Source organism: Microcebus murinus, chromosome 18 (genome assembly GCF_040939455.1).
Source record: "Microcebus murinus isolate Inina chromosome 18, M.murinus_Inina_mat1.0, whole genome shotgun sequence".
Lineage (NCBI taxonomy): Eukaryota > Metazoa > Chordata > Mammalia > Primates > Cheirogaleidae > Microcebus > Microcebus murinus.
In genome coordinates, this window is record NC_134121.1 from 52,756,345 (window position 1) to 52,776,146 (window position 19,802).

The 19,802-nt window shown below is 34.5% G+C and overlaps 1 protein-coding gene across 3 annotated transcripts in view; it reads right to left on the bottom strand.

The window, feature by feature from the left end:
- Window positions 1–19,802, bottom strand: part of ABCA5 (ATP binding cassette subfamily A member 5) — an 87,647-nt gene that overhangs the window by 24,311 nt on the left and 43,534 nt on the right. For all 3 annotated transcript variants that reach the window (XM_012747414.2, XM_012747413.2, XM_012747415.2), the window contains 8 exons: window positions 18,264–18,354; window positions 17,635–17,774; window positions 14,757–14,876; window positions 10,174–10,375; window positions 7,868–8,037; window positions 5,647–5,774; window positions 5,079–5,216; window positions 1,908–2,021 (listed from right to left, as the gene is read on the bottom strand). In XM_012747414.2, coding sequence (XP_012602868.1) covers window positions 1,908–2,021; window positions 5,079–5,216; window positions 5,647–5,774; window positions 7,868–8,037; window positions 10,174–10,375; window positions 14,757–14,876; window positions 17,635–17,774; window positions 18,264–18,354 — 1,103 coding nt within the window. The remainder of the gene's footprint in view (window positions 1–1,907; window positions 2,022–5,078; window positions 5,217–5,646; window positions 5,775–7,867; window positions 8,038–10,173; window positions 10,376–14,756; window positions 14,877–17,634; window positions 17,775–18,263; window positions 18,355–19,802) is intronic.

Sequence of the window (19,802 nt, forward strand, 5' to 3'; positions counted from 1 at the left end):
TATAATTTTATAAGATGTTATCATTGGGATAAAATTGGTAAAGAAGACACAGGATCTATCATTTCTTACAACTGAGTATGGATCCACAATTATCTCAAAACAAAAACTTTAATTATTATAAAAGGCCAGGTGTGGTGGCTCATGCCTGTAAATGCTAGCAGAAGGACTTTGAGGATGCAGCAAGCTATGATGATGCCACTGTACTCCTGGGGTAACGAAGCCAGATCCTGTCTCAAAAAAGTTTAATAAAAAACACTGAAGGCCAGGCACAGTGGCCATCTCATGCCTATAATCCCAGCATTTTGGAAGGCCTAGGTGGGAGGAGTGCTTGAGGTAGGGCAGTTGGAGACCAGCCTGAACGAGAGCGAGACCCCATATCTACAAAATATATAATAATTAGCCAGGCATGGTGGTATGCACCTATAGTCCCAGCTACTCAGACAGCTGAGGCAGAAGAATCGCTGGAGCCCAGGAGTTTGAGGTTGCAGTGAGCTATGATGACACCACTGCACTCTAGCTGGGGTGACAGAGAGAGAGTCTGTCTCAGAAAAAAAAAAAAACAAAAACAAAGAAACAAAACAAACACTGAAGGTGAAACAAAAAAGAAAAAATGTAAATGTCCAGTAAGTTTTATCTTTGAGTGGTAGGGGGATTATAAATTTTTATTTTCTCTATACTTTTCTGTATTTTCTAAATAACTATAAAAATGAATATTATTTTAAAATACTGAGACTCATATGTTACTTTTATACTAAAAAAATTTATTTACAATAAAATTTTTATTAAAATTTATTAAATATAATGAATCTCTTTAGTCAGCATATTCTGTAAACTAATTTAGACAAACTTGTTTCCACTGAATTAAGATCATCCACAGAGAGGATAAGAATTTTGATTAGAGGAGTTAAGATATAATCTCAACAGAGTGGAAAAGTATTAGGCTTTGAACAGCCAAGAGACTGTACAAGCTCACTATGGGCCTGTAGGACAATAAAATGATAGGTTCAGGCCAGGCGCAGTGGCTCACGCCTGTAATCCTACTCTGGGAGGCCGAAGCAGGCAGATTGCTTGAGGTCAGGAGTTCAAAACCAGTCTGAGCAAGAGCGAGACCCTGTCTCTACTATAAATAGAAAGAAATTAATTGGCCAACTAATATATAGAGAAAAAATTAGCCGGGCATGGTGGCGCATGCCTGTAGTCCCAGCTACTCGGGAGGCTGAGGCAGAAGGATTGCTTGAGCCCAGGAGTTTGAGGTTGCTGTGAGCTAGGCTGACGCCACGGCACTCACTCTAGCCTGGGCAACAAAGCGAGACTCTGTCTCAAAAAAAAAAAAAACAGAAAAAAAAACACATAGGTTCAGAAAAGAAAGTGAAAGAATACCAAAGAACCTCTGCATATTAATACTTAGCAATTTTTTCAAAGGCCCTACTGATAACAATCATTTTTTACCTATATTTCTTTTTCAGCTACTAATAATGTCTTTACCATTCAATACACTCTATTAAAGGTTAAATGGGAAAGGCAGGTTAGTGCCAGTTAAGAATATATTAATAAAGATTAGTCAGTTCCTACATCCAACATTTAAACAAGATGAGTCAACCTGGTCAAGTTACATGAACACAGGAACACTCCTATATTCAATTTCCTGATTTATAAAGTGAGTAATACAAAACTTACCTCATAATGTTGTAAGGATTAGAGAATTTTTTTAAAAGCATGCACCAAGTCTCAAGAAATAAACAGTAGTTATCAATATTATAATAAATCATAATAAATGTATTTATACTCCATTTACTTATTCCTAAAATAATTTTACTAAGACTTGCAATCATGCAAATAGGTTATTTTCTATATGATATTAATTATTAGCAAACAATACCTGTAATTTTTTTTAACTGAGTCATTACCTTATGATTCTCTGCATTTTCCATGGCAAAGTAAGGTGGCATTGCAGTAACAATAATTCCAAGCAAAGCTGTTTGAAAATATAGCTCAATTTTAAAAACTATGTCAGTAATTTCCTGAAAAACAACCACACAATAAAAAAATGGAACTGAGAATCGTTTTATATCATCTTAGTACATCCTAAAATACCAAAACCTCAGAGAGAACACATTAGAATATTTATCCTAGGCACAGTTTATGAAAGATGAGTGGAAAAATAACACATTATAGATTACACTACCAACTCTGCCACTTATTAAATAGCTATTTGATTCTGAGCAAATCATTGTACTTCCATTTTCTTATCTACAACACAGAACCTGGCATAAATATTAAGCTACTCCATTTAATAAAAAATAATAATATATCTGAAAAGCAATTAGCATGTCTACCAATGAGCCTATGCAATGATAATATCTGAGAATGATCTTTGTTGCTCTTCTTTGGTTATGTGGACTATAGGCCAGCTGGAATCATGGGGCCCTCCTTTTTTCCATTGTGAATAGCTGTATCCAAACCCAGCTTCCTATGGATCCAGGAATGTCTCCCAAGCAGTGAAGACTTTAAATCCCACAGGTCCCAATGTCCCTACCTGCCCAAGGATCCAGGTGCAGCTAGCTAACTTTCCCAGACAACCAGTAAACAGCTGGTAGCCCAAATGCAGATTACCCAGGGTACCCTTGCAGACCAAGGGTACTGTATTATCCTCCACCCTCAACAAAGCCATTTTCCTGCCCTTATTCTATAAAAAGATATACCCATGGAGCAGGGAAGGTACTCTGCACTAGAACAGAACTCATACTGTGCCTAGCAGACATCCTGGCCCTGGCACACCCCTCCATGGGATGATGTGGAAATGGAGTGCATCCCTATCTTGTTGATCCTAGCATTCTGAGTGTTCCTATTTAGCAATAAGGTCAGTTCCTTAATTCATGCCATATGACATTGTATAATTTGTCCCAAACATAGGTTATGACAGGGGAAAGCCCAGGGAGAACCCACAAATATGTAAACTAAATAATACAAGAAGTAGAGATTAACAAGGCTACAGTTGGATCCAATAACACAGAAACTGATGAAAAAAGAATGTGGAACATTAATATGACTACATCTATGAATAGTTAACTTTAAAAAGTTCCATTTGTTTCCTCCGTTTCAAAAAGTAGTGTGTTTATATGTCAGTGTTTGATGGGTAATGTTAAGTTGCAAATCTTTTGTAGTAGTTATAGATACATACATATGTAGTAACATCATAAAAAACATGTATAGGAATTATACATTTTGAACTGTGATTACTTCCATGGAGGAGAGAAGGAAACAAGGTTGGGGAGGGGTAACATGGGATTTCAACAGTACCTTCAAAGTTTTATTAAAGAAAAACAAGTGTTATGAGATATTAACATTTGAAACATTTGGATGACAGACACATGACTGTTAATTTTCTATAGGTTTGAATATTTCACAATTTTAAAAAAATCACAAGATATGATCAACAACTTTATTTAATATCACCTATGCACTGGTAACTCACAAATATTTCCTGTCCAGAAATCTCTCCAGCTTCATATACCCAAAACGCTCACTAAATGTTTATCAGGAAAATGCCGCAAGGATAATCCATTCAGTAGATTCAAAACTGCATTCCATTCTACCAAAACAAAAATCTTTCTTCTGCCTCTATTCTCAAAACTGGTGAAATAACTACTATGCACCATATTTCCTAAAACTGTAAGAAATACTAGAATCTTTCTTTCTCCTCAACTCACAAATGCAACAATGATCAACTTATGCCACTTATTTTTTACATGCCTTTGTCACTACTGCTACTGTTGTTCCATTAACTCAGACACTCATCATTTCTTCTGATATGAACTATTTATTAAAAGAATCTCTAAAATAAAAAAAGTACAAGATTCTCTTATCCAATTTCTTCACCTTTCTTTCCTCTCTTACAACCCAATTCCACTCATCTGCATCCGGGAAGCTGAAGCAATCCAAATCCACAAGGACAGAAATGCCTATGCTCAAGACCTTTCTAGACATTGTCCTACCTTCTCATCTCACTGTTCATCTATATCTTTTGTTATACCCTGTATTAATAAACCAGTAAATGTAAGCAAAATGTTTCCCTGAGTTCTGTGAGCCATTCTAGCAAATTAAACTCAAGGAGCCAGTCATGGGGACTCCTGATTTATAGCACGCTGGTCAGAACCACAGATCACAAACTGGGGGTTAAGATTAGCATTTAAAGTAGGAGGCAGTCTTGCGGGACTGAGACTTTAAACTGGGATCTGACACTATCTTCAGGTAGACACTGTTAGAAGTGAATGAATCTTCAAAACAGTATGCTAAGTACAAGAAGGCAGACCAAAAAGACCACATTTATATGAAATGTCTAGAATAAGTAAATCTATGGAGTGGATTAGTGGTTGCCTAAGGTTGGGAGTGGGAATGGGGAGGGGAAATGAGGAGTGATTATTAATAAGTACAAGGGTTTTTTGGGGGGTGATATGTCTAGAACTGGTTGTGGTGACAGTTGTACAACACTATGAACATAATAGACACTGAAGTACACACTTTAAATGCGTCAATTAGATGGTGTGTAAATTATATTTCAATAAAGCTATTTAAAAATGTATGACAATAGAAAAAGCAGTTATATTTGTCCATTTATTTTTTAGCATATGAAAAACAATGGGTTAAGAGAAAAACTTTTGAATACTTTTCTGTAGACTCAAGCTGATTTTTTATATTTACAATCCAACAGTCCTACTAAGAGTTATAATGGTTGTCTGAGTGATTTATCAAGGTGCTTTCAGGACCCTAATACCTAGATTTCAGATAAACAATATTTACTTTAAAATTATCTTAATTTTTCTTCTATGATTACTATAAAAAATACTTATGCTTTATAAAAATATATGTGCCCAAAAAAGAACCTCCTCAATTCTGAAGCAAACTAATACTGGGAAATCCTAAACAACTTGATGTAAATTATCCCCCACTCAAGTTTTTAGAAGACTAGAAGACCTTACAAGATGAATTTCCACAGATTTTGTTTACTATTGATTGACTTTTAATAGTTACTATTTTATCTATGATATGCATATGAAGTTTTTTCTACATTTACTTACTTGAAAGAATGGGGTACTCCAGATCTGGATGGTTTCAGTCACATTTAAATGATAAAGATAGTAATTACTAATTATATTCATCATTACAGGTAAAGAATAAACCATAGTACTGTTGAAAACTACTGTAAAAACATAGTCCTACAATAAAAAAAAGGAGATTTATTACATACTATATAAAAATATACATAGATATAGTATTGTGATTTACCAAGCTTTCCTCACCTATTAGGTTAATTCTCATTAACTGTACCAAAAAGCTGCTTCACAAATCATAGAAATAATATTCAATGACAGATAAAGACAATCTGGTTTGGAATGTGTACATATTTGATATTTTAAACAAGTATATAATATAAAAATTAAATTCCTTGTAGCTTTCTATAATATATTGGGCATCCATCAAGACATAAACTATATCATAAATAAACAAGCTAGCTATTTCCAAAAGTAAAATCTAATTTCTAACTAATGAGGTAAAATCAGCAAATTATTAATTTTAAAACAAATATTTTAATTTTTTATAACTTTAACTTTCAAATGGGTGTTCATTCACATACATCAGTCTTACCTTTTCTAACTGCACCACATTTAAAGCCGCACTATGGGGAGCAGCAGACACATAGTCACTGTCATTAAACATTGTCACCATTATGTTCCAGTTTGTGAAAAAACTAATAAGATCACTGATATCTGAGTCTGGTGTTAGAAAATAAGCAAATAATAAACAATTAGTTTAAATGAGAAACAAAGATAGGTTCCCAATAACATTGGGAAGATCACTTTATTTTTAGGTAAGTATCTTGTTTTCATTAGCTAACACGTGACATTGGCTCTGGAGCCAGTCAGCCTGGTTTCATATCCAAGTTGTACCATTCACACTATTATTTGTCCTTCAAGCAAGTTACCTAGATGCTCTAGACCTGTTTCTTCTTTTGTAAAATGGAGAAAATAAGTAGATCTGCCTCACAGAGTGGTCATGAGAATTAAATGAGTATATACACAGGGTTTAGGACAGAACCTGCACATAGCAATTGTGCAAATTTTAGCTGCTGCTGCTGCTACTACTACAACTATTTATTCACATTGAAAACTAACCTATAATATATGGAATTCAGTTAAATAGTGAGAATAAAAATCTATATGACAATTTTAGGTAACAAGATAACCTGCTGAACTCAGAAAGGTATAGGACAAGGTGTGATAACATCACTCACTAGATGTTACTACTACTGATCTCTTATCTCTAGCTTGCAAGAGTGGCTGTGTATTCTGAGAAGAGAGCTACATTATAACTGAAAGAATCATATCACCTGTGATATCTCTGCAAGAAGGGCAAGATACTACCCAATGTATATATACACATAGAGGCCAGTGATTCCTAAGGGAAAAGTGGTTTTATTATGGACCAGCAGCAAAGCTAGGAAATATGGAATACATAAGCAAGCAACTCTAAGAATATAAAAGCATAAGGAAGGAGACAAACTTTGAAAATACTAGAATTTCTGCAGTTCATTGAGAATGAACTCAAAACAGAAAGATTTGAGATACATGTATAATTCCTCCAGACACAAAAAAAGTCACAATTATCACAGTATAAAGTTTCATGCAGCATTACATTTTAGCAACATAAAATGTATATTAAAACCAAAAACAAGAATTCTAAATGAAAGAAAAAAATGAAAAACATAACATTTTCTATTCAAGAGTAATTTTCTATCACTAAAGGCATCTTTCCCTGAAAGAATATACTGATGAATATTATATATGTACCATATGTACATATATGTGTAAATATACTAAGCACCAGATTTTAATAGTGAATTTAATAGTAATTTATAATCATTCCTAACACCACACTTGTTATTTCAACACTAGGCAAAGCACTTCAGCTAATAGTGAATCAAAAAGGAAAAATACTAGAATCTAGGTGAAGTGTTAGGAAATGTTAAACCCCAAAGAATTTGTGATCATAGAAAAGGTTATATAAAATGCAACTTTCTAATGTATTTAAGCAACATTAAGTAAATTAAACTAAATCTTTTGTTTTGTTGTAAATTTGCCAGAGTTAGCTAATCTTGATTTTGTCTTCAAGAACCTTAGGACTAAAAGTTATCTATATAGATGGTGAATGTTGTAGGAACAACTGAGCATATATGAATAAAATTTCATATTAGGTTTTAATACCTTGAAAGTCAGAATCCTATGTCAGTTTTTTATTTTTGAGCTTTGGTAAAGTGCATATGTTTTAAAAATTTTTTTTTTCATATTTGAAAATTATGTAGTAAGAATACCAATAGCATATCCAAAAATATCCATTACAAATCTAATGTACTCAATTATAGATATTTATATCTAAGGCTTATATTTCTTAGTTTTAATTAATTCTTCAGATTGTCTTTGAAGGATTAAACATTTCTATGTAGACATATAACTGCATAAATATTATATACTGTAACTCTTCTAAAAAGGATTTTTCAACTTAAGTATATTTCACTTATCATGAACTTTGAGATAAAACATGCTAGGAATGTCACTACTATTAAAAAAAGGAATTTTATGATTATACACAGTATAAATTAGGATATTTAAAACTTCCATTTATTTATACTTACAACAAAATTTCATTTCTGTAATATATTCTTCAGCATCAATAAATATTTAACTTAGATTTCATACAAACCACGCCTTTACCTTAAATATATTTCTAAAATCCAAATCTCTGACCTTTATCTACCCTTCAACCCCATACTCCACCCAACACTCATTCACAGACCTTCACACGCTCTCACCAGTAGAATTCTGAAGAAGCAGACTTGTTTTGTATTTATGAGGTTTATCTTCAGGTTTTAGGAAATACAAGTCTGGGACAAGTTTAATGGGAACCACAGCATTTTTAAAAGAATGATGCACCAAAAACATAAAAATCTGAACTGCAAAAAAAATTAAAAGCAGTAGCAACCTGAAAAGAAAAAAAAAAAAAAGTTCAAGGTACATATTAATATGTAAATCTATTAAAAAATCTTCCTTAAATAGGTATAGATTTAAACCCCATCAAAAGATAATCCTTGAAAAAAAACAACAAAAAGAAAAAAAAATCTTAAAAAAAAATAGAAATTCTACTCCCTGGAATGATCTCATGACAATATTGGAGAAAAAGCCAAAATTTTAAGACAAAATTAAAAGTTATAAAAGTATATTTTAGATTAAAGTCACTCTTAAAGTTTCACAGGGCATATAAACATGTGGTTATAACTGTTAAAGAACCAGACATTATGTCTTAAGTATTTGTCTCTATACTCCTGAAGGAAATATTTCCAGCCCTGCCTCATTTCTAACCATTTACTTTTCATATACTAAAAAAAATATTTTAGATATAAGGTAAGAAATAGAAATATAGCAAAACTTTGAATAATTGTTATCTTTGAAATTTCATCTTAATCATAATTTAATCACATTATAATTGCCATGTCTCCTCTAAGACTTGCAAAGCAAGTCTACTACAATGCCCTTCAATCCAAAAGACAGCTACTTATCTGACAAAATATCTCTACATTATATGTAATAAGTGTCACAACAAGTCACTGGAGAGCTTAGATCACCAGAGATTAGATCACTTATTTAGCAATTTATAATTTTTCAGATACCCCATAATTTTTTTTAAATAATTCTTAAATTGTTATAAGTATACCTAAGTCAGCATTTCCAAAAGCATAATGCATTGAAATCCAGTTCCATAACAAGTTAATAAGTGTTTTAGGTTTAAAAAAATCATGATTAAATAATATTTGGAAACTCCAGGTTCAAAAAAGTTGAAAAAATTTCTGTATAATCTCTCATGTGTTTTTATATGCTAATGAATGATTCCTTAATATTAGGGAATATAATCTGTAACATTTCCCAAATGTACTTGATCACAGAACACTTTTTGTTATGGACTGAATGTTTGTACCCTTCCATAATTGTATGTTAAAGCCCTAACTCCGAATATCTGGAGTATTTGGAGATAAGATCTGTGGAAGACAATTTATATTAGATAAAGTTATGATGGTGGGGCCCTCATAATAAGATTAGTGCCTTTACAAAAAGATAATGCAGAGAATGCAGACGAGTACACACAAAAAGGTCATGTGAACACACAGCAAGATGGTGGCCTTCTCCAAGCCAGGAAGAGAGCTTTCACCATGCTGGTACTCTGATCTCAGACCTCTGGCCAGCAGAACTGTGAGAAAAATAAATTTCCACTGTTTAAGCCACCCAGTCTATGGTATTTTGTTATGGCACTCCAAGCTGACTAAGATACTTTGTTTTTTAGGGAGCATTTTATGAGAGTGATGTTCAATTAAATAAAGCTAAACATGCTGATTTAAATAAATGTGGTTTTTTTTTTCAGTAATGCTTACATAGGAATAAATCAAATATTTGATTGGCATTTGTTTGATAGTATAAATTTGGTCAAAAGAGCAAATAAATTTAGCATATTTCAAATATATAACAGTATTCTTATTCTAAAGTTTTATACCTACTACAACCATTTTGGATCTAACAAGATAGGTGTATGGTACATGAAAGTAGTTAATGTTATTTCCAAATAATTCAATGCCTACCACCCTAGGGAAACCTTACTGAGAGGGACTAAAGCTAACTTAAGATGTCATTCTTATCCCGGATCTACTAGCTCTTAATATGTAGCCTTCTAACTTCAGTTTCTTCATCTGATAAATAAGGATAAAATTTACTTTTCCTGCTATTTACAAAAAGTGGTTTATAAACATTAATAGATGCAAAAATACTGAAAAAATATAAATGTAAAATAAAATTTAAGGTACAGTGACTAATTCAAAATTATATAATTAGAAAATATCATTTGTCACTTCCTCATTTTGTAGATGAGAAAATAAATGCTAGTTTAAAAGAGTAATGCTCTAAGGGATGAGATACCATATGCATATTTTTTTTCTCTGACACTGAAATTATAGTTGTAATCTTTCAAAACAACATAGATTATTTACTTATGTCCACATTTTAAAAATTAAGTTGTGAATCCAATTTGTATCCTTAAAAATTCATCAGGCAGAAGACTGATGATTATACTTACACTGATCTCACTGATTTACTTTCACGTTTCAAAGTAAGTAAATGAAACTTTGCTATTGTATACATCTGCTGTTTCCAAAGGCTCATGGTGCTCACTAGAGAAGCCTGGGTTTCAGAAAGAATAAGTAAGCTCTGCTCCATTTCATCAGAAGATTTTGAATCCATTTCTTCATCTGGTGGCTGCTGAGTAAATATACTATAATCTATTTGTCCAAAAAAAAGCAAAACAAAAAGAAAATTTTAGTATATTCCTTTAGAAAGATGAAAATCTTTCTGAAGCATGTAAATTTTAAAGAAGTACATGTTTTGGTTATTATGCAGAACAAATGAAACTCTGATATTTTGACAGTATCTATTAAAGCTTAACATATGCATAGCTTATGACCCAGGAAATTCCCATTAGGTACAAACACAACAAAGATACATATATATATATAGGGTTAACCTAAACACATACACAAGAATATTCTTAGAAGAGCCCTACCCAGAATACTCATAAAACTGGAAAGAACCCAAATGTCTATAAATGGGTGAATGAATAGGTTGGAAATATGCCTGTAATAGCATAAAATAATAGAAATGAACAAACAACTGTGTAGCTACATGTAACAATATGGTTAAACCTCACAAACATAATATTGAGTAAAAGAAGCCAGATGCAAAAGAGACATACTGTATAACTCCTGTAGTTCAAAAATGATCTGATGCATGCACATATTTAAAATATTATCTCCACAACTGTGTAATATTCAACTTTTATGTGAACTTTTCCTCTGTGACTACAACCTAGCATCATATTTTTAACAAAGACTTGACTTCTCTTTCATCTCCATGTCTGAGAGACTTCTCCTGGCTTTACTTGGTTTCTCTATTAAAATTTAGCTTCAAGCTCAGTTTTCAGCCAAAATCTGTCCTTCAACTTCATCTGCAGACTGTGGAAGAGTTAAGAGCCAAGTGCCTATTTCAATATCATTTCCTGGCATTCCTGAAGCTGTGCAGGATCAATGGTAGTGTGATCATATAGATTATTAACATAACACTTAAAGGACACAGCAAACTTGGTAATGTGAATTAGATATGTTGTTCAAATTACTTTTAATATTTAATATACATTTTCAATTACAGTTAAACATTCTAAATATATTGGGAATAAAAATTTCTTTATATATTTTATGTTGAAATTTTATCAATTAAAGTATAAACATATACGTAATAAGAATAAAATGCTACACAATTGATGACTTCATTTTAAATTCAAAAACAGACATTCAGAACTTTAGATATAGAAAGACACTGACTATTAATGCAAACATTAAATAGAGTGTACTAGTTAGTCAAATTTCAGAAGAACATTATAACTTTTGGCCCAATACACATACTAGCACTCATAATAATAAACAAAACAAACTTTTGAAGGCTTTATTTCATTTTTAGTTATTTAATTCCACAAAGACTTTCAATAGAAAGTTTTATTTCAGATTCTTCCACAATTTGTGGGGATGAATTAAAAGCAGAATGCCAACTTCATCACTTCAAAATTTCAAAAGAAAGAAAAAACACAAAATCACATACAGCCACTTTTCAGATAAATCTTCTTTGATCCAGAAATGACAACAGGAGAAAAATGAAGAACCCCAAAACACATTGCTTCTCCATTGACCACATTTAAAAGTGAGGATCTGGTATTATAAATATATACCATAGGAGAAATTTTAGAGTTGGCAATTCTGACAAAATACTGTATCCATAGAAGAAGGCCAATATTTTTAAATTTGACTACCAAAACCATGAATAAGTAAAATTCTAGTAATAATTTTTTTATAAAATTTCTGATTGAGTTTAGCACGACAGAAGTTTATTTCTTTTTTTTTTTTTTTTTTTTTTTAAAAATCTTCCTCTTCTACTGGAAGTTTATTTCATGATGGAATAGTCAGCTTTACTCTTGACTTTGGTCTCACAATGACTTTAATCATCAGCCACTCAGCATTCTTACAAAACATATATTCTCAGAACCCTGACTCTTAACAACTGTGAATTAACATCCCAGTTTCCTTCATGCTCCTTATCTACCATCACAATCATTTTGCTAACCTTCAACTATAAGAAAAGCTTCCTTGACTCACATTCTTACCTTAAACTACACAGATCCAGCCTTGCTCCTTACCACAGCATTGAAATTGCTCTTGTCAAGATCACCACTGTCTTCCACACTATAAAATCCCTGTTTTTTGTTTTTGTTTTTGTTTTTGTTTTTTGAGACAGAGTCTTGCATCTTGCTCTGTTCTCTGGGCTAGAATGCCATGGCATCAGGCTAGCTCCCAGCAACCTCAAACTCCTGGGCTCAAGCAATCCTTCTGCCTTAGCCTTCCAAGTAGCTGGAACTACAGGCATGTGCCACCATGACCAGCTAATTTTTTTCTATATATTTTTAGCTGTCCAGCTAATTTCTTCCTATTTTTAGTACAGACGGGGTCTCACTCTTACTCAGGGTGGTTTCGAACTCTTGACCTTGAGCAATCTGCCCGCTCGGCCTCCTAGAGTGCTAGGATTACAGGCGTGAGCCACCACTCCCCATCTCTCGCTGTCTTATATGGTACCAAAACTATTTTTCTGTCCTCTTCTTATCCTTCCTAGCAATCGACAAATAACTGACTGCTTCCTCTTTCCTGAAACACCATTTTTCTAGGCTTTTGCATTTCCGTTCTTTTCTGAAAAAAGAATAAGCAATAATTGCTCCTTCTTGGTCATACCTTTTTTGCTCTTTCTCCACCACTCACCTCAGAGCTTGCCCCTCTACTTTCATCTACACTCTCTACCTAAGTGATTTCATCCAATTCCACAGCAACATTTATTGATGAGTAATTTCAAATTCATATTTTCAGCCATAACATCTTCACTTAGCTCCAGATGCATCTCAAACAATATAGCCAAAATTCATGTCTGGATTCCTTCTTTTCATAAACCTTTCACTTCCTCATTCTCAAGAAATGGCAATCCCATTCTCAGTTCTCAAGCTAAAAGCACAGGAATTATTCTTTTTCTTTTCCTTATCATAACCCTCTCCCACCTGCTTGATTTCCAAAGAGCTGTATTTCCATATGTACACATACGTGTTGTCTGATTATTAATAGTTCCAATTTAACAGTGAGTACATGTGGTGTTTGTCTTTCCACTCTTGTGATATTTCACTTAGAATGGTCTCCAGTTCCAGCCAGGTTAATACAAGAGGTATTAGTTCACCATTTTTTAAGGCTGAATAGTACTCCGTGATATACATATACAACATTTTATTAATCCACTCATGCACTGATGGGCACTTGGGTTATTTCCACATTTCTGCAATTGTGAATTGTGCTACTATCATCATTTGGGTACAGATATCTTTTTTTATAAAATGTCCTTTTTTCCTTTAGGTAAATACCCCATAGTGGGATTGTTGGATCAAACGCTATGTCTCCTTTTAGTTCTTTGAGGTATCTCCATACTACTTTCCATAGAGGTTGTACTAGTTTGCAGTCCACCAACAGTACCTAAGTGTTCCTATCTCTCCATATCCAAGCAAGCATTTGTTGTTTGGGGATTTTTGGATAAAAGCCATTCTCAGCCGGGCGCGGTGGCTCACGCCTGTAATCCTAGCACTCTGGGAGGCTGAGGCGGGCGGATTGCTCAAGGTCAGGAGTTAGAAACCAGCCTGAGCGAGACCCTGTCTCTACTAAAAATATAAAGAAATTAATTGACCAACTAAAAATATATATACAAAAAAAAATTAGCCGGGCATGGTGGCACATGCCTGTAGTCCCAGCTACTCGGGAGGCTGAGGCAGTAGGATCATTTGAGCCCAGGAGTTTGAGGTTGTGTGAGTGAGGCTGATGCCACGGCACTCACTCTAGCCTGGGCAACAAAGTGAGACTCTGTCTCCAAAAAAAAAAAAAAACCATTCTCATTGGAGTTAGGTGATATCTCTTTGTGGTTTTGATTTGCATTTCCCTGATGATTAGAGATATTGAGCACTTTTTCATATGTTAGTTTGGCCTCTTCTTTTGAAAAGTTTCTGTTCATGTCTTTTGCCCACTTTTTAATGGGGTTGTTTGATTTTTTTTCTTGCTGCTTTGCTTGATTTCTTTGTAGATTTTAATTATCAGCCTTTTATCTAATGAATCATCTCAAGGAATTAGAAAATGAAGAGCAAACCAATCCTAAACCCAGCAGAAGAAGAGAAATAACTAAGGTCAGAGCAGAACTAAATGAAATTAATTCCAAAGAATTATACAGAAGATTAACAAAACAAAAAGTTGGTTCTTTGAAAAGATAAACAAAATCGACAGGCCTCTTGCTAGATTAACCAGATATAGAAAAGAAAGGACCCTAATAAGTTCAATCAGAAATGAAAAAGAAGATATTACAACTGATACCATGGAAACACAAAATATCTGAATACTACAAAAATCTCTACACACATAAACTCAAAAACATTGAGGAAATGGACAAATTCCTAGAATAATTTCACATGCTTATATAATTATTTGTCTTATTCACCCTCTGTCTGGTTTATTGCCTAAGGTGTTTTGTTAGTTATGTTTTTACCTGCTTGGTCAATTTCTGCTTCAACTTCTAGCTTTAAGAACACATCTTCCAAAGTTGTCATGGAAACACCATAAGAAATAACACCCAAATTTGAATGACTGTCTAGAGCAGAAAACAAACCTAAAAGAAAAAAATAAATGCATACTATCATGAATTATTGTAAAATATCTTTTAAAAATAAGATATGACCAAATTTACCCTGCTAGCACCCTGGTTCTTTGGTCTCAGGACACCTTTAACATTCTCATGAACTGCTATGAACCTCAAAGGAATTTTCTTTAGGCAAATATATTAGATATTTATCATATTATAAATAATTAGAAATATTTACAGTACTTGAAATTAAAACTGAGAACGTGGCTGGGCACGGAGGTTCAAGTCAAAGATGATGCCAGTGTTCAGATGATGTCAAGCATAGTGGACAGAAGGAGCAATGTGGAAGTCATGTTAAACTGTAAATGTGAGTGGGATATCTAGGGAGAGACACAGCACAACCAACTGGTACCAATTCCCAAATAGGCCAAGGGAAATGCTATTGATATATGTGCATCTAGGAAGAAATGTACCTAGAAACATTGATTTAGGAATATTCTGTGTGAAAACTGTGATTAAATCATTGGTCATAAATGAGACCAGTAGATGCAAAAGTGTTAGGCATAAAAGAACAAATCTTGCAATGGAAGAAGCCCTCAGAGCTCCTCCGTAATCCTAGCACTCTGGGAAGCTGAGCCAAGTGGATCATTTGAGCTCAGGAGTTTGAGACCAGCCTGAGCAAGAGCGAGACCCCGTCTCTACTAAAAAAAAAAAAAATAAAAAAAAAATAAAGAAATTAGCTGGACAACTAAAAATATATAGAAAAAAATTAGCTGGGCATGGTGGCACATGCCTGTAGTCCCAGCTACTCAGAAGGCTGAGGCAGAAGGACTGCTTGAGCGCAGGAGTTTGAGGTTGCTGGGAGCTAGGCTGATGCCATGGCACTCACTGTAGCCCAGGCAACAGAGTGAGACTCTGTCACAAAAACAAAACAAAACAAAAAAAACCCTGAGAATGTTGCTATATTAAAAAGTGAAGGAAAAATATATACTAGAAAATGCATAGAAATCATTTAAATGTTCTTTTTAAGATAACAAAATCTATTGTGTTAATATAAATTTTAAAAAATTTATTTTTTCAAACAAAAAAGTCAATAAGAAGAAGATGTAATTTTATTTTATATTTCTGCAAATCTCTAATGTCTAAACATCTTAACAGAGGACTGATGGGTTCTCATATTTGTTCTTGAATTCAATCTGTTGTGATAGAATATGTCATGCCATCTCTGGAAAACAGTATAATCATGAAAATCTGAGGCTCAAAAAGACAAATTGTATCCTGGTATTATTAAGGAAAAATGTTGACTTTATCAACTCCTCAAGAAGTCTTAGGGTCGACCCCTCAAGTGTTTCCAGAACACATTTTGAAATCCCCTGAAATATTGTGACAATTTATCAAAGAAATACGAAAGGCAAAAAAGTATGGTGGTGAAAAACATGAGGTCTAGAACCAATCTGCATGGGTTTAAAACTCGGCTCCACCACTTTCTACCTGTCACCTTGGGCAAGTTCCTTAAATCTTTCTATGCCTCAATTTCCTCATTTATAAAATAAAAGCAATAATCTCATGTATTTGTTGAAATATTGAGATAATGAAATAAACTAATAATTGCAAAAGGCACAGACCAGCATCTGGCACAACGTAAGTAGTATATAAATGTTATTAAAAATGACAGGCAGAGTGCATTAAGTTGGCACACGTACTTTAATCTAGTTAACTGGTGATTTTTTTTTTAAAGAAGACAATTAAGGCCGGGCGCGGTGGCTCACGCCTGTAATCCTAGCTCTCTGGGAGGCCGAGGCGGGCGGATTGCTCGAGGTCGGGAGTTCAAAACCAGCCTGAGCAAGAGCGAGACCCCGTCTCTACTATAAATAGAAAGAAACTAATTGGCCAACTAATATATATAGAAAAAATTAGCCGGGCATGGTGGCGCATGCCTGTAGTCCCAGCTACTTGGGAGGCTGAGACAGAAGGATCGCTTGAGCCCAGGAGTCTGAGGTTGCTGTGAGCTAGGCTGACGCCACGGCACTCACTCTAGCCTAGGCAACAAAGTGAGACTCTGTCTCAAAAAAAAAAAAAAAAAAAAAAGAAGACAATTAAGCTACTATAGAAAATATTTTTTCTAATTATGAGATAAATGCTATAAAAATTCTATGCTACAGGCCGGGCGCGGTGGCTCACGCCTGTAATCCTAGCTCTCTGGGAGGCCGAGGCGGGCGGATTGCTCGAGGTCAGGAGTTCGAAACCAGCCTGAGCAAGAGCGAGACCCTGTCTCTACTATAAATAGAAAGAAATTAATTGGCCAACTAATATATATAGAAAAATGAGCCAGGCATGGTGGCGCATGCCTGTAGTCCCAGCTACTTGGGAGGCTGAGGCAGGAGGATCGCTTGAGCCCCGGAGTTTGAGGTTGCTGTGAGCTAGGCTAACGCCACGGCACTCACTCTAGCCTAGGCAACAAAGCGAGACTCTGTCTCAAAAAAAAAAAAAAAAAAAAAAAAAAAATTCTATGCTACATACCTACATCAGTAATAACCTTTTGGCTATTAAGCAATTCCTAAACAGAAGAAGGAGACTTGAGTTTGAGTTCCTCATTAAAACGTTAAAAAATAATGCCTCAATTAAAACAATTCAGGGGTTCACCATATAATTTGTTATAAAATCAGAACATTAACTCTGGTCATCTGGGAGCATTGTAGAGAAGTAAACAAAAAGAAAATCAAGAAAACCCATTCTCAGTAAAAGACCCTGGTTTAAAACCCAACAAACTTAATGTAAGTAGTACCTGAAAATTTGTCCATGTCCTTGAAAGGCAAACTATATACAAGTTGTTGGTCATTCTGTTGTAATAAAGTAGCTCCTGGTATGTGCTGCTTAACCATTGAAGACAGAGATTCTGTGGCACAATATTTATCTATGTACATGCTAAAGAATACCAAAAACCAATTTGTTAATGATTATTCAACAAACCAAAAGTAAATTATGATGGCTTTATATTAACTTTAGCGCCATAAAATATGGTCACAAAGTACACTATGACAAACCCCAAAAGTAACAACAGTAGATCAAGAGTATAATAAAGAATAAAGTCAATAAAGAATGATCAATAGGCCAGGCATGCTCATGCTGTAATGCTAGCACTTTGGAAGGCTGATGCAGGAGGACTGCTTGAGGTCAGGAGAGCAAGACCAGGCTGACCAAGAATGAGATCCAATTTCTACAAAAAATAGAAAAATCAGCTGAGCATGGTGGCATGTGCCTATAATCCCAGCTACTTGGGAGGCTGAGGCAGGAGGAATGCTTGAGCCAGGAATTGGAGGTGGCAGTGAGCTATGCTGATGCCACTGCTCTCTAGCTGGGGCAACAGAACAAGACACTGTCTCAAAAAAAAAAAAAAAAAAAAATGAATGATACCTTAGGCGATAGCCAATTCCCCATTTACTCTTGAGGAAAATTGAAGAACCAACACATTTCAACATTCCTTGTGATATGACAGCTTTTCTATCTGCAAATAAAGATTTATATTTCAATTTCTAAGTTAATAACAGCATTAATTGGCATTTATATTTTATGGATAATCATGAGAGACACCCATGTTATAATCTCATTAAGAGTCACCAACAACCTTATAATGAGGGTGCTAGATTATCATCACCTATTTTTCAGATGCAAATACTGAAGTAGCAAGAAAATATATTGCTTACACATTTCATATATCTATTATGTAACAAAGCTAGGAACTGTATCCAAGCAGTCTGACTCTATTAAAAATCATGTGTTGACTTAAACTTGGATTCTTTATATGTGTGTATGTGCATAAAATTGTCCAGGAAAGAGTTTACACAGTAGGTCTGAGACTGCAATCCTTAGGCCTACTTACAAGGTTGGCCCTAGGCTGGTATCAGGGAACTTAGATTTGGGGAGGGTTCCCACCATTCCTTAAACAAATTAAGAGTGGCTCACTATGCCTAAACTATACAAACAATGTGATTTAAACTGAACTCCTGCTTTCCTTCTGGGAGTCTACAATTTTGATATGTGTTAGACAGAGGTAACATATGACCAGCACCTAATAAGAATCTTATACACTTAGTCTCTAATAACCTTCCCTGGTAGACACTTCACACATGTTATAATTCAATGCCAAAGAAATTAAGGACATCCTGTGTAACTTCACTGGGAGAGGACTCTTGGAAGCTTGTGACTAGTTTCCTCTAGATTTTGCCTCATGTACCATGTTTCCCCCAAAATAAGACAGGGTCTTATATTTATTTTCCCTCAAAAGACACCCTAGGGCTTATTTTTAGGGGATGTGTTATTTTTTTTTAAGTATGGTACAATAATCTATATTTATTCAAACATAGTTAAGTCATCTTCTTCTGGAACATCATCATAGTAAAATGGAAGCCACAACTTTCCTTCTTCCCCCTGGGGACATACAATACCTAAAGCAGAGAGTCCTGCTCCTCACTTCACTGAGGAGACTTTCCCCTCAAAGCCTCAGCTTGCAGCACGCATAGGATGACCAGGACCTGACAGGGGAAGCTGACCTTGGTGGTGGGGCTGCTCGCACCTTTCCAGTCACCTCTGGGATAGTAGCTGTCATGATGAGGCAGATGAGAAGGGCTGCTCGTCTTCTTTACTGCTCCGCCATGAAATGCATGGGCTGTGCAGATGCGCTGCGTAGCCACGCCCATCACTAAGTCTTATTTTTGGGGTAGGGCTTATATTGCGCATCCTGCTAGGGCTTATTTTATGGGTAGGTCTTATTTTTGAGGAAACATGGTATCTTTTCCCTTTGCTAATTTTGCTTTGTATCCTTTTGCTATAATAAATCATAGCCATGAGTATGACTATATGCTGAGTTCTATAAGTTTTCCTAGAAAATCACTAAACTTAAGGGGATTTTAGAAATATTCAACATAAAAATATGTCATTTAAAAAATTTTTAAC